The sequence below is a fragment of the Penicillium psychrosexuale genome (assembly GCF_028828465.1).
Source record: "Penicillium psychrosexuale strain IBT 29551 chromosome Unknown utg000003l, whole genome shotgun sequence".
In the NCBI taxonomy this organism is placed as follows: Eukaryota; Fungi; Ascomycota; class Eurotiomycetes; order Eurotiales; family Aspergillaceae; genus Penicillium; species Penicillium psychrosexuale.
The window spans coordinates 2,559,314-2,573,974 of NW_026643188.1; the positions used below are offsets into that span (position 1 = coordinate 2,559,314).

Below are 14,661 nucleotides of genomic sequence, written 5' to 3' on the forward strand. Positions count from 1 at the left end.
AAAAAAAGCGGCAGAAACTTTAGTCCGCCTTTAGAATCTTATCTTTTCAGTCCCCACGTTCGCCGCAAAATTAACCCACTTTGACAGACAATTGCGCCTAAGCAGCCATTTTTTAAGATGGGTAAATCATCCAAGGACAAGCGCGATGCTTATTATCGTCTCGCCAAGGAGCAAAATTGGCGCGCCCGTTCTGCGTTCAAACTTATCCAGATTGACGAGCGATTCGACCTATTCGAGCACGAGAACCCGGACAATGTGACGAGAGTCGTGGATTTGTGCGCTGCACCTGGAAGTTGGAGCCAAGTACTCAGCCGTGTTTTGATAAAGGGCGAAAGCTTCGGGCGGCGGGCATGGCTCGAGAAAAAGCGGAAAGAACAACAGGGATTGGAGGGCGCAGAGACAACGACGGGCGATGACGATGACGATAAAATGGAATGCGATGAGCCTTCTTCGAGCTCTGAATTAAAGCCCCGAAAGAATGTCAAGATCGTATCCATCGATCTCCAACCAATGGCACCGCTCGAAGGTATCACAACACTCAAAGCTGATATCACGCACCCCTCTACGATCCCTCTTCTCTTGCGCGCTCTTGACCCAGAAGCATACGAACAACCATCCACATCCTCCGACTCCCCACAATCTGTCACAGAGGCTATCAGACAACCTCACCCCGTTGACCTGGTCATCTCCGACGGCGCCCCGGATGTAACAGGTCTACACGACCTGGACATTTATATTCAATCACAACTCCTCTACGCAGCACTAAACCTTGCTATGGGTGTTCTCCGACCAGGCGGCAAGTTCGTCGCCAAGATCTTCCGTGGCCGCGATGTAGACCTTCTCTACGCGCAACTGCGGACCGTCTTTGAGCGCGTCAGCGTCGCGAAGCCGCGCAGTAGTCGCGCTAGTAGCTTGGAGGCATTCGTGGTCTGCGAAGGCTTCATTCCACCCGTTACTGATAGCGGGGTGGTCGGTATGGCCGCATTGAAAAATCCACTCTTCGGCGGAGCCGCAGCTCCAGTAGCCGTGTCAGAAGACGGCAATGTGGGCGTGGAAGTCCGCGATGAAATCGGCCAGGACACACAACCCCGAAATACTGCGGCGCAACCCGCGGGAATTAGCACTCCTGCGCCCAATCACTCTATTGAAGTCCGTCACCTTCAAACCACAAAACCACAAGACCAGGCCCAACCCCAGAAACTGTCCAACAAGTTCGCGGTTGAGAATCGGTGGATTCCGTCGTTCATTGCTTGTGGTGATCTTTCCGCTTGGGATTCTGATGCATCATACACCCTACCTCCGGACTATGTTAATCTGGATCCTGTTCAGCCACCCACTGCACCACCATATCGTCGAGCATTGGAATTGAGGAAGGAAAAGGGTGGTGCATATGGCAAGACCAAGTATGGACCCATTCGTCATGTTTAATTGTTACGTTAAATGAGTTTCAAGAAAAAGTTGTATGTATAGACGACATAGACACGACATAGCATTTTCGAAGGTCATGCTAGGAAGGCTGTCTTCGAAGCAGATACCCAAATACATTCCATTGAATTATATATACTTTTAATCACTAAAATATCTCAATTGAGGAGAGATTGATTCAAGATGTTGAAATTCTAAATGCATTTTTGAAGTCTTCCAAGGCTGGTGCGCTAGCCCGAATCAGGATCTAAATACAATGAGGGGGGAATAAAAGCAAAGATATGCCAATCGTGCAACCATGCCATGCGAAAAACGAAACAACAGAGTCTAGTAGACCTCCAGGACATAACGCTCGTCGTCCTTCAGCTTCTCAATCTCCTTGCGAGTCTCAACCTTCTTACCGTTCCTCCTGGCTTCGGTGGCAATAGCCTCCTCCAGAACAGCGGTGACATCGGGCACGGGCCAAGTGGGACCGCACAGGTAGAAAGCACCCTCCTCACGAATGTAGGCCTGGATGATCTCGGGCAGTGTCTGGCGCATACGGTCCTGGATATAAATTTTCTCAGGTTGATCACGAGAGAAAGCAGCGCCGAGCAGAGTGATGACCCCAGCCTCCTGGTAAGCCTCCCACTCCTCGCCGTAGCAGTACTCCTCCCGCTGGTGACGAGAGCCCATGTACAGCAAGACAGCGCCAATCTCCTTGCCCTGAGCCTTCTCAAGGGCACGGTGCTGGACGAAGGCACGGAACGGTGCGAGACCGGTACCAAGACCGGCCATGATAATAGGCTGGGTGGATTTGGGAGGCAGCTTCATGACGCTGGACTTGACACTGACGGTGATCTGGGAGCCGACTTCGAGGCGGCTCAGGTAGCGGGTGGCCAGACCGAAGCGGTCGCGGCCGTTGGGGTCGACCCAGTTCACGGCGACAATCATCAGGGCCACCGAGGTCGGGGTCACCTTCTGGCACGAGGCGATCGAGTACTCACGGCGCTTGAGGGGACCGATGATGCGGACGATCTCGTGGAAGTCGGGGTGGGCGGAGGGGTACTCGAGCAGGATGTCGGCGAAGGTGATTTTGTCAACTTCCGCGCGACGCTTGAACTCAGTGGCACCGTCGGGACCACCCAGGGTGAGCAAGTCGGTCTTTTCCTTCTCGTCAGAAGCAAATTCAGCAAGGGCCTCGTAAAAGCGCTTGGGTGGGCGACCAAAGATGTCGATGTTCTGGACCAGAGCCTGGTAGACTGTGCGGTTCTCCAAAACGGCAGGGTCCTCGCGGCTGGGAACCTCGACAATCGCGTCCGGGTCCAAGCCGTAGAACGCAATGAAATTCTTAACGTCCTCGGGATCGTTCTCGGCATGGATACCGAGAGCTTCGCCAATATCGTACTTCAGACCAGTCTCGCCGATATCGAACTCGATGTGGAAGATGTTACGATCATAGGTAGTAGGGGTGAGACGTCGGTTCTCCTTGACGCGGACAGTGAAAGTCTTGTGAGCAAGATCGGGGCGGAGGGCATCCCTCGTGCCATAAGCCTCCTTGAACGCAAGGCCGCGTACCGCGGTCTGCCAGTCCTTGAGAAGAGTGGGTGGCTCAGACTCGTCCTTCTCGAAGGAAACAAAGCTGTTGGCGATGATGTCCTTGGGGAGCTGAACGGCCTCGCTTACGCCATCGGGCTCCTTCCAAGACTCGGGAACCTCGATCTGGCGGAGCAGCTTCTCGAGATCTTTGATGACATCGAACAGGGCCTCGGCATGACCGGTGATCGGGAACAGCTTCTTGATTGCCAGCGCTTCCTGGGTAGGGAAAGCGACGCGAATGAACGAAGCCTGGAGAACAAAAGCGTCCAGAGACGAGTCCTCGATAGCAGATGGGTCGACAACGAAGACGGAGATGCCACGCTGGACGACGGCCTGCTTGAAGGTAGCAGGAAGCTTTTTCTCCAAATCCTCATCCTTGATGCCCGGGGCATTCACAATCACCTTGGCGTTATCCTTGACAGAAGCCAGAACATCAACATCGTTGAGCAGCGAGATGTTGCCAACGTAAGTGACGTCGGCACTGGTTACCGCGTAGGGTGCATCAACAATCTTAGCACTCTTGCGGATGTCAACACGGATGGCACCACCCTGGACGAGATTGTCGTGAGTCTTGCTGAGGGTGACGTTGCTGGCCGAGTCGACGCCAAGAGCCTGGCTCAAAATCTGAGCGGCTGTCTCGGTAACGGAGGTGTCAACATCCCAGAAAGTGTATTCCTGCACAGACGCAGGGTCCAGCAACTGCAGCGAAGTGTTGGTTTCACCGCCGACGGTGAGAATAGGCTGGTCATACACGCGCTGGAATACAGCGGCGGTGGAAATAAGATCCCAGCGCTGGGAGCGGGGGTACTTGATCTCAACACAAGCAGGATTGTGATCACGGCCAGTAGCGAAAGTCAAAGAAGCAAGCACATCTTCATAGAGAGCGGAGTGGATGCCCTCTTCCTGAACAGCTTGCTCAGAGGCGACCTGGCCGAGAACTGCGACAGTCTTGGTGGACTGGGGAAGAACGCGCAGGAACTCCTCCTCGATGAAGGGGCGGTAGACCCGGACATTCACAACACCGACACAGATACCATCCTTCGCGAGAGAGCGTGCGATTTGGGCGGTCAGAGTAGCCTCGACAGTGCCAAAGGCGATCAGTACAGAGGTGGGCTCGGAGTGACCGTGGTACTCAAAAGCACTGTAGTCGGTTCCGAGCTCACCGTTCAGGGTCTTCAGCAGATCCAAAACCTTGCCTTGGGCGTCGAGGTGACGGTTGCGGGACTCATCGAGTGTCTTGCGGACGGTCTCATAGGTGCGAGTCAGTCCATCCTTGTCGAGGACATCAATGACCCGAGTGGTATCACGGCCAACACGAACGCCATCATAGATGTGGATCGAGGGGAGGACTGAGGCGAGCAACGTGGTAAAGAGAGCCATGTGCTGGGACTCATGAGCAGAACCGCTGGAGACTAGACCCAGACCGAGATCCTCAGCCAGGGAGAGAGCAGAGGCATAGTCAGAGACTAGGCCATCCTCGCCGGCGTAGTCTACGGCGGCGACATGTGCAGCGACTGGGCTAGCGACGGAGTAGAGCAAAGAGAGTTGCTCCAATGCGGAGCGCATATAAGGGAGGGTTGCTGAAGAAGCAACGATACCCTGGGGGATGTGGCGCTTCTTCAGATCAAAGTCCTGAGAGAAAAGGTAGCCAAGAGCCATGTTGCCGGCACCCTGCCGGGTTTCCAGAGTCTTGACTGAGGGAGACTCGCCATTGGCATTAGTCTCGCCCTTCAAGGTCCATTCCTTGAGAGCAGCATCAAGATCGAAAGTTTCCGGCGAGTAGGAGAAGACCTTGTCACTCAGCAAGTATGCGACTTGCTGAATGAGTGTCTGGGCTGTAACATATGTCGGGCCACTCAAGGCCGACAGACCTGGAACTGATGAACCCATGACTTCTTCTTGACACCGGATATAGGACCGATATCTATTAAGACAAAAAACAAAGAAGAAGGTGGGGAGAAAGAGAATGTCCCCTCTTCATGGCTTGGTTATAGAGAAAAAAACCCCAGGTAACTTGCCCAAAGCGGTTAGTGTAAATTGCGTGCTTGTTATCGGGCGATAAGATTTTTCAAGGCGGTCAAAAGTGGCGCCCGCTTTCGGAGCATCGGCCGTGCCTGAAGCCCGAGATTATGTCATGAAATAATGCACCAACCACGTGATGTGTATTCCTGTGCATACTTGTGCATACTTGTGCACGGGGCCGATCTACCGCACCGAGCCTCGGGTCACCTTACCCCAGAATGCGGAGAACCCCTCATAGAATATTGATCTTGATATGTAAACACCATACGGAGTACGCATATATACATAGTTCAATGCTTATTTTCAGCTACATTTTCTGATAACAAATCTCTTTATCGAGTCTTCCATCATGGCATATAACACACCAAATCCTATCCCGTTCTCAGAGCCGCCTTACATTCGTGGCCTCCCTTCTCCCTACATTACGCCTGCCCACCGCCGCTTTCAACAAGCATGTCGTAAATTTGCAACAGAAAACTTGATTCAGTATGCGTTGAAGTGGGAGCGTGAAGGTACAGTCCCCGAGCATGTCTTCCACACATTCTGCAAGCATGATATGCTGTTGCCCAACATGCCAGCCCCATTACCCGTGGACTGGCTGAAGCGATTGGGAATTCACGATATCATGGGAGTCAAGGTTGAAGACTGGGACTATATCTACACTGGAATTTACTGTGATGAGGTACGCCATGAGCATCAGCTATCTAACTACGCTTTATAATTGCTGGGTAATTGACCGATGGTTTGCTAATAGATGGCCCGTTCCGGTCTCAGTGGCCCCTCCGGCTCTCTGAATGCTGGGTTCGCTTTTGGAATTGCACCAATCTACAAATTTGGCAGTACTGAGCTGCAAGAGCGGTTCTTGCCTGAGCTCCTCACAGGTAAGAAGCGAGGCTGCATTGCTATCACAGAGCCCGAGGCTGGTAGTGATGTCGCAAATATCACCACAACAGCTGTCAAGAGTGCCGATGGACAGCACTACATCCTGAACGGATCAAAGAAATGGTAAGAGATAACTCTACAGTAATAATAAAGCTATGAGCTGACACCAATATCCAGGATCACGAATGGTATCTGGTCGGATTATGCGACCATGGCCGTGCGAACCGGTGGACCAGGAGCCGTGGGCCTTTCGGTTTTGGTTGTGCCTCTAAAGGGCCACCCCGGTGTCTCAATGCGCCGACTCAAAGTCTCAGGTCAGATCACAGGCGGGACCACATACATTGAGCTCGACGACGTCAAGGTTCCTGTATCAAACATTATTGGTAAAGAAGGAGACGGCATGCGTATCATCATGACCAACTTCAACCATGAGCGACTTGTTATTGCCGTTGGAGTTACTCGGCAGGCTCGTGTGGCCCTTTCTGCCGCTTTTTCATACTGCCTCAAGCGTGAGGCTTTTGGAAAGACACTTATGGACCAACCCGTGGTCCGCCACCGTCTAGCTAAGGCAGGCGCCGAGCTTGAATCCATGTGGGCGTGGGTTGAGCAGATCCTGTACCAATTGGCCCATCTCAGCAAAGAGGAAGGTGACCGCCAACTTGGTGGTTTGACGGCCCTGGCTAAAGCAAAGTCTGCTATGGTTTTGAATGAGTGTGCCCAAACAGCCGTGTTGTTGTTTGGAGGGAGTGGATTTACTAAATCTGGTCAGGGTGAATTGGTCGAAGGTATGTTCGCCGGAGTATTGATATGTACTTGGAACAAGCTAACTATGCCTCTAGCCATTCTTCGTGATGTTCCTGGTGCCCGTATTCCGGGTGGGTCAGAAGACGTGCTGCTTGATTTGTCTGTGCGTCAATTGGTCAAGCTCTATCAGGCTGAAGAGAAGAAGCTGTCACCAGACGCCAAAATTTGATCTGGCTATAAACAATTTCGGAGTGTCAACTACTCGGACTTTCTTCGGATAATATACTCGAACTTGAATTTATGCCATTACACAGTACTGAGCAAGAAAGCTAGATTGTCATTTTCACTGATATTTAGAGCAACTATGCAATAAGAATAGCAACCATCAACCAATACTTTCCTTAACAGCAAGATCGGGATTAATCTCTAACTCGGTCGTTTCAACTTGGACTTTGATACCCGTAAACAACTGCTCGGTGGCAATTCCCATTTGCGGGCGACAGGTTTCTTCTTGCTCATTAAATCTTTCAGCAGGGGGTACTTCTTCGCCACTGACGCCACTGACAAGTTTCGCGGACATTCTCCGTCAATGGTTTGGTCTTCATAAGCCCCTTGCTCCAAGAGTAGCGCTATCAAGGCCTCATTGATCACATATTGCTTCACAGCTTTCATTTGATTTCGGGTTCTCAAAAGCTTCCAAATAATTTTGTTTCCGGGTTTACCACGGTAACGAGTACTCGCTCCTGGTTTGAAAACAAGTTTAAAGATGTCCGGACTCTCAAATTTGGCACCTAGTGGTCTCACTCCCTTATGGTTTCGTAGATTAACATCAGCGCCAGACGCCAAGAGCAATCGTACGGACTCTTTTGGGACTTTTGGGACTTTCTCGGTCTGATGGCCTAGAGCAATGTGAAGGGGAGTGTTTCCTTGCGAATCTTGTGTGTTTGGATCAGCACCAGACTCCAAGAGCAATCTTACGAATTCTGTTCGGGCTTCCAAATATCCATAGAATGCGTAACAGTGTAAGGCAACGTGAAGTGGAGTGTCTCCGTCCAAGTCTTGTGCGTCTAAATCAGCGCCAGAATCGAGGCATAGACTGAACAGCTCCTTCGTCGATTTCCATTGGCCTCTAGGAATATTGTGTAGGCCAGTCGACAAGTTGAAATTGAATTGGAATTGTGGATGTGCCCCGTGAGCTAGTAATAACTTGACCACAGAAATAGCCTCATCATCTTCCTTGTATTCCCAGTATTGCTGCCAGGATTGCCGCCCAGATCTGTCATAATTTGGGTACCCACGTGCCAGAGCACATTGTAGAGGAGAAATACCCCTCAATGTGTCCGCAATGTCTACATGGGCGCCATGCTGGAGGAGAAGTCTGCTCATGTTGTAGTCTCCTAGAGCCGCAGCATATCCCAAGGCGGAGATATCTGTTCCGATGTTGACTTGGGCCCCATTGCGCAGAAGAATCTCCACAATGTTCGTACGACCGAAACCGACGGCAAGGAGTAAAGGTGTGTTGATCAGGGTATACCGGGTGTTTATTGGGATGTTCAAGTCTAGGTTGTTGCGCGATATAATGTGCTGGATATTCGATTCAAACCCCCTTTGTAACAGCCATTGCAGTACATCATTTCTAGTACGTGTGTCTTGCTTGTAAATGGCATGAATCACAGCATCGTGGATTATGCGATTGCATCGTAGAAGTGAAAATATGTGTCTGTACCATGGCAGATATGAAGCAACAAGACAGATTACTTCGGAGGGTAAGGAGTCAAGAGACATCTTGAATGAGACTGAAACTCTGTCCACACACAACAAGTGGGACAATTGACAGAACATAAGTAGTTGAGGGGTTAGATATCGTGATCATCAATTCAGTTAACCCGTGTTTAGCCCTAAAGTTTCTGGAGATGATGAGCCTACTATGACTCAATGAAGTACTTGTATAGGTATACTTAACCACTTATTAATCGTCTGTTGATATCTGCTCAACATGATTAGTGCATAGTGATTCTTGAACAGCCTGCTCGTTTAAGTGTGATTACCTTCTACACGCATTGACGTGGCCATCAATCATACATGCAAGTCTAAGTTCCAAATCTACCTTGGGATGAAGAATTAGAAAAACTGTATCTCATCCCATTCCGATTATTGCTCTCTGGAGAGAGTATGGACTATTATAACATCGAGGCCTCTGGTATCACTTCACCTCTCTCACTTCAGTAGCACAAGACCCCGGATACTGTGCATTTGGGTGAATCTGGCTGTTAAGAAATTGGTCTCAATAAACTGGTCGTCTGGGTTAATGTGTAATATTAAACATTCCATCAATAGATACAAACTTCTCAATGTTCCAATCAGCTTAATTAGAAAATGTAGTCGACGACGCACAACTGCATCATGTTTTACCTCTTTTAGATGGCCACGGCTTTAGAGCAGAAAATAGTCCAGCACCAGGAAGGTCAAGAGGACACTGGCCAGAGTCATCCGTGTAGTCTGGACAGACACCGTATTCAAGAACCAATTTGATCATAGCATCCATCTCACTGAAGTCAGGAAACGGTTCCCACTCGCTCAAATCCTCCAAATCTTCCGTATCCTCCAAATCCTCCAAACCCTCCAAATCCTCCAAATACTTCAGGAAGCGCTGAAGCTCGTCGGTTCTTGGGTCAAACCAGGTGGTTAGCCCATTCCGTATGAGGAAATTCAGGAGCTGAGCTCCTTCTTCGCCGTGGCATTGGACTTTGGCGCCCGCATCGAGGAGAGGCTTTGCTAGGTTTATATTCCATGGGAACAACACTGCATGAATCAATGGCGTACTCGATTCGTGGTCTTTCAAGTGGACGTCGGCTCCTCGGCTTAGGAGCAACCTGAGGAATTCTTCTTGTGTCATATCATCACGGAATACATGTTTGATAACGAGGTGAAGGCAACCCCCTTCCTCACACCACAAGGAGTTCACGTCTACTCCGTACTTAAGGACCAAGTGAAAATCCTCAATTTTTTCTCGAAGTATAGCGTTTTCAAGCAAAACCGTAAGCTCGCCGGGGAAAAATTGAGCTCCGTGAGCTATAAGCAATTTCGTAAAGGCTTCAGATCCTCGGGCGTCGCGGTATTGGGTCCTGAAAACACGAGATATGACCGACGCCCCCACATCATCCATTGCGTGTACATCAGCGCCAAGATGTAGCAGATACTCTATGACACCATCATCAAGAGACCCGTAATACAGTACTGCATCATGAAGGAGAGGAACCTCGTTCACATTGGCGCCATATAAATGCAGCACCTCCACCACTGACCTGAAATCGTAGTTGAAGGCTACTTCAGGTACGTCGGGTGACTGGAGCTCACGCTTGTTGTAGCGACCAGCCTCTACCCAAGCCAGTAGGCCCCCGTGTCGGATAGCACGAGACAGAGTGATTTGATCTCTTATCTTCGCGCCTTTTTGAAGGAGGAAAAGGGTCATAACCGCATTCCCCCGCCCCACCGCCACTTCCAAGGGGTTGTAGGGCATGGTGTCCCAGGGAGGGTAGTCGTTGCTGAGGTAATTCACATCGGCTCCATGTTTCAAAAGGAGATCTACCATACCCAGGTTGTCATCCTCGATAGCCAAGACTAGAGCTGATTTTGCTTCCAATCCTATGATTAGGCTCCATCTTCCCTCGTATGTCAAGCCTCGGTTCAGATCTACTTTCCAGGACAATAGGTGACGCATCCCTTGCATAGCACCATTCATTGCACACCAATACAAGGCAAGTTCCCCTGGATCTGTATCAAGGTTTCGCTTGTAAAGATCACGAATTAGGAGATCGTGAAGGTATCTGTTGGTGCACATCAAGCCAAGCACATCTTTACACGGTAGCTCTGACACTATCATGTTTATGATTTCGAGTGGTAACGAAAGGAGGGGCATTTTGAAGGTCAGTGGCCGGGAGCAAACTGGGCGATTGAGGATATGAGGTTGAGAGGATGATAAATAAACAAAACACGCGTTGGGACTTTTTTTCATGCACATATCCGTGACCTATGCGACTCATCTAACTCTCATACTGGATAACTAATATATTGAGTGAGATCTGAATACCTGAACTTGGCCTGGCATAAAATCAAGGATAATTACTTGAATTAGTTAATTACCAATGTTACCATTACAGAGAGAGTGTAAACCTGGAAAGATTCTTGAATTTATATGCCCAAAGCTTCATGTTCATAGGATCGTCGGGCCGGGTTATTCCGTGCTGTAAATAGATGCCTGAAAGCGGTCTACATTCAGGCACTCAGGCACTCAGGCATTCAGACATTCAGGCCCTAGTTATGAGTATCCAATGAGAGATATGCCTGGCATACTCTTGCTTATCTCCACCGCCCATCCATGTATTTACTATCAAGACATCTCTGTATATGTACTCCATATATAGCTATATATATGACCTTCTTCTAGTAACATTTTGAGTTTAAATGATCGATTTCGCTATGTTTCCTCTGGTTGTGTTAAGCCAAAGTTGAGCTTACCGAATATAGCCTAGCTCGATATCAGGATGACGAAAGACACTGGCGCCTGGCTGGATTCGAGGGCGCGCCTCTTTTGCTGTACAAACAACGGACATCTATTCTAATTACAACTTCGGATACACAAAAATGGTGAACGTCGCATTGATCGGTGGTACTGGTATGGTGGTAAGTGTACATCCTGCAAGCAAAGCTCCTCAATTTACTGGTCTCGAAATTCCCCAAACCGAGCATACCCAGGCTAGAACTTCAGCTAAATCGCATAACCGATAGGGCTCTCAAATCCTCACCAGCCTTATTGCCAATCCTGCTGTAACTCGTGTGGACACCATCTCTCGCCGTACCCCGTCAGCCACTAGCGGCGCGCCCCCAGCCAAACTCACCAACTTTGTCTCTAGCGATACCGCCACCTGGTCAAGCCAGCTCTCCTCCCTAAGCCCGACCCCCAGCATCTTCTTTTCCGCGTTTGGAACCACAAAAGCAGCCGCAGGCGGGTTCGATAACCAATACAAAATCGAGCATGGGTTGAACGTCGAGCTAGCCAAGGCCGCCCACGACGCTGGCACCAAGGTCTACGTACTGATCTCCGCTACCGGCGCCAGCAAGGATTCGAACTTTGCCTACCCCCGCATGAAGGGCGAAATCGAGGAGGATATCAAGAAGCTTGGCTTTGAGCGCATGGTCATTCTGCGTCCTGGGCTGATTGCTGGTACTCGTGAGGAAAGCCGGCCGTTCGAGGCTGGAGTTCGGTTCATTGCGAATTGGGCTGGCAAGCTGAATTCCGGCCTAAAAGATGGATGGGCCCAGGACGCGGATGTTATTGGCAAAGCTGCCGTCAATGCTGGTCTTAAGGCACTAGAAGGTGATGTTCCCGAGGGCAGTGAGAAGGTTTGGACCTTGTTTGGCAGTGATATCATCAAATACGGCAAGGAAGGCTCGTCTTGAACGCATTGATGCGTTCGAATAAGCTATGTCTATGCAATTATAATCCTTATGGTTTGAGATTTATCACGTTATGAACAAATTGTCTTGAACAAATTACTTGATAGCATTGATCGAAACTCAATATGACTTTATTTTGGAAATGCTGACCTCCCTGCATAACATGATCCTTTATCGCCTGCTGTACTATAAACAAAGAAAGCATTCAATCCCGGTATGAAACATGAGTCCCATCCTCCTTCACATGAATACTACGAGCCTTATTTGGCGTCCCGCGAGAGCTGGAAACCCCACGATCCCGATTCCGAACAGGTCCGTCCTCCTCCTTGGTCCTCCAAGCGCTGGCATCCCTATTGGCTGGGCTCATATTCAGCGGACTCTCCTTGCCTTCTTGCCTGCTTTCCTTTTCATTGGCCGAGAGTTCGCTCTCCGGTGCTGTGTTCGTCGGGTCGAATGAAGAAGGATGTTTGGCCACTTCGCCGTCCGTACCAGATTTGGCAGTCTCTGAGCGCTCTGGGTTCAAGGTTTCTCGGTCGAGCGAGCCCTGGCCCTTTTCGATCTGGGAAATCGGGGTTGTGCTAAAGGGCGTTCTTGTTGCTGTCGGGGCGGCGAGGGATTGAATAGTAGGTTTGGGGACCTGGCTCCGGGTGGCTTGCTGGCCGGCTGAGATTATGGTTTTCCACATTCTGTGAGATAGGAATATATCTGGAGATGTTTTCAGGAGCAGATTGTAGTGGTTCGTACAGATATCTCGTTGTGGTTGGGCTTGGGTATCGAAATTGTAAGATGTATGTTGTAGTGAAGTGAATTAGAGGGAAGGAACTTGTTAGATAAAAGGATTTCTCGTTAACTATTAGGGGAAATCCATTACAAGTAGTCTGTCATTCTTCTCTGTGTTCCAAGTTCTCTAGACCCTAGGATCATATTGACGTCACTTGGTCAGAAACAGTCAGGCTAACCCAATATGGTAATGAGCTTGCCCTTGCCCTAAGTGACCGGCTTAATAATGGTATCACAAGGCCTTTGGGAGTTTTAGCACTGAGTTGCGCGAGATTTATATATTAATTCACTCAAGCCTACGTCCGGATTTGCATAATATATGCCACAGTCAGAAACTTTCTATCATATGAGCAGACTGGATTACGGCTGAAGCAGTAGTGACCAAAACTGCACACAATATTGAACCCGCCATGAGAACTGTCTTCAGCCACTAATAACTAATATACTACCGGTCGAACTTCACACCATGTAGCTCCAGGTCATATTTTGACGACTGGCGGGCCACGAGCCGGTCAGAAAATCGCCAAATGATGTATGGCAAGGTGACGCTGCTAGTTTCTAACGTTCTAGTAATAGGCAGAGGCGCCGTAGAGGGGCGTCGAGTATTCGAGGCGGATGAACTGGCTCGGGATTGAAGCGTGCCCAGACTCGTCAGGATATTAGGACAAGATCCATCGGTCTCGTGTCCATCCACCAACACCATCGAGGTGTCAGGGTGGCCTAGCGCAAATATAATCTAGGGTAACTCACATCAAACCTGAATGGACAATCCGAAATTCCATTAGCCAATTAGCAATGATTACGAGGTAGGAGGGTTTTTGGATATTACATCCAACGTAGGTTCTAGTAAGTGATGGTAGGAGAGAAAAAGGAAAAAAAGGAAAGAGACCCTAGAACCTGACTTAGTGCTGTCTTCTTGATGTGTACCACAGGTGGAGCATTTAGACATGAGAGGAATGTCACGACAACTGGGAACACGTCAATGTGATGGCCCACTCAGAGAAGTACGATCTACCAATGATAGCTAGTCGTAGGCCTCACTCAAGGCGAGTGCTGATGAGATGCACATGCCTCTTTGGTGCAGGACGGGTGGGGGAAAGTCTCACTAGTGGCATACAACTGACATCCCGGCTGACGGTTGCCATTGGATGATTGGGCCGGCTGCAGGTGAGGATAAGTCGATCGGTCGACCAATCCCCGTACGCTCAAGGAAATGTAGACAGTGGGCTTTTTACTGTCCAGCACCGGAGGTAGAATTACCATCAACGATTTGTCGCCAGTCAAAGGCAGGCGTGTGTAGGGTGCGGGAACCTCCGTTCACTATCAGATCACGGGATCAGAAAAACCCGACGCTGTGGGAGCCTGTATGCGGGTCCTAGAATTCAATTCTAACGTTGAGGGACGGGCTTCCTAGTTGATAGCACTCAAAATTGTCTGCGGTGGCTCTAACCAGATAAAAACACGATCTAGTATTTCACTGGGCAACTTCGCTTGTTGGGCAGAAACGACAACCATGCTTTGCCCACACCCACGGCCTGATCCTTGCGAGGAGATTTCGGTGGTAAGACGGAGCGAGAGGAAAAAGAGCAGGGGGGCATTAGAAGGTGATTCGAGGGCTTCTTGGGGCTGGATGCAATGAGCTCGCCGCAGCAAAGTATTGATCCACCGGGTGTGACGGCCATTTTGAGGCTGTGAGCCATCATTTAGGATGCCAGTTGCCAACTCAACATCTTGTCATGGATCATCTTCCTAGGTCCGATTCTGGGCGTGATT

At 49.8% G+C, this 14,661-nt stretch overlaps 8 protein-coding genes across 8 annotated transcripts; 3 read left to right on the forward strand and 5 right to left on the reverse strand.

Annotated features, from left to right (window-relative positions):
- Positions 1-117: 117 nt before the first annotated feature.
- N7518_004894 (tRNA methyltransferase TRM7) lies at positions 118-1,428 on the forward strand (the record flags this gene model as incomplete). The annotated part of the gene is made up of 1 exon (XM_057185821.1): positions 118-1,428. The coding sequence occupies one exon, from the start codon at positions 118-120 to the stop codon at positions 1,426-1,428; it is 1,311 nt and encodes a 436-aa protein (XP_057042591.1).
- A 324-nt stretch (positions 1,429-1,752) lies between these two features.
- Positions 1,753-4,893, reverse strand: N7518_004895 (sulfite reductase subunit alpha; the record flags this gene model as incomplete). The annotated part of the gene is made up of 1 exon (XM_057185822.1): positions 1,753-4,893. One exon carries the CDS (start codon positions 4,891-4,893, stop codon positions 1,753-1,755), a length of 3,141 nt encoding a protein of 1,046 aa, XP_057042592.1.
- Positions 4,894-5,374: 481 nt separating this feature from the next.
- Positions 5,375-6,880, forward strand: N7518_004896 (acyl-CoA dehydrogenase family protein; the record flags this gene model as incomplete). The annotated part of the gene is made up of 4 exons (XM_057185823.1): positions 5,375-5,707; positions 5,780-6,030; positions 6,085-6,692; positions 6,747-6,880. The coding sequence occupies 4 exons, from the start codon at positions 5,375-5,377 to the stop codon at positions 6,878-6,880; spliced, it is 1,326 nt and encodes a 441-aa protein (XP_057042593.1).
- Positions 6,881-7,077: 197 nt separating this feature from the next.
- Positions 7,078-8,436, reverse strand: N7518_004897 (ankyrin repeat domain-containing protein; the record flags this gene model as incomplete). Its single annotated transcript, XM_057185824.1, has 1 exon — positions 7,078-8,436. One exon carries the CDS (start codon positions 8,434-8,436, stop codon positions 7,078-7,080), a length of 1,359 nt encoding a protein of 452 aa, XP_057042594.1.
- A 616-nt stretch (positions 8,437-9,052) lies between these two features.
- On the reverse strand, positions 9,053-10,570 carry N7518_004898 (uncharacterized protein; the record flags this gene model as incomplete). Its single annotated transcript, XM_057185825.1, has 1 exon — positions 9,053-10,570. The coding sequence occupies one exon, from the start codon at positions 10,568-10,570 to the stop codon at positions 9,053-9,055; it is 1,518 nt and encodes a 505-aa protein (XP_057042595.1).
- A 725-nt stretch (positions 10,571-11,295) lies between these two features.
- Positions 11,296-12,111, forward strand: N7518_004899 (uncharacterized protein; the record flags this gene model as incomplete). Its single annotated transcript, XM_057185826.1, has 2 exons — positions 11,296-11,334; positions 11,440-12,111. The coding sequence occupies 2 exons, from the start codon at positions 11,296-11,298 to the stop codon at positions 12,109-12,111; spliced, it is 711 nt and encodes a 236-aa protein (XP_057042596.1).
- Positions 12,112-12,313: 202 nt separating this feature from the next.
- Positions 12,314-12,793, reverse strand: N7518_004900 (uncharacterized protein; the record flags this gene model as incomplete). Its single annotated transcript, XM_057185827.1, has 1 exon — positions 12,314-12,793. One exon carries the CDS (start codon positions 12,791-12,793, stop codon positions 12,314-12,316), a length of 480 nt encoding a protein of 159 aa, XP_057042597.1.
- A 1,561-nt stretch (positions 12,794-14,354) lies between these two features.
- Positions 14,355-14,570, reverse strand: N7518_004901 (uncharacterized protein; the record flags this gene model as incomplete). The annotated part of the gene is made up of 1 exon (XM_057185828.1): positions 14,355-14,570. One exon carries the CDS (start codon positions 14,568-14,570, stop codon positions 14,355-14,357), a length of 216 nt encoding a protein of 71 aa, XP_057042598.1.
- Between the last annotated feature and the right edge of the window lie 91 nt (positions 14,571-14,661).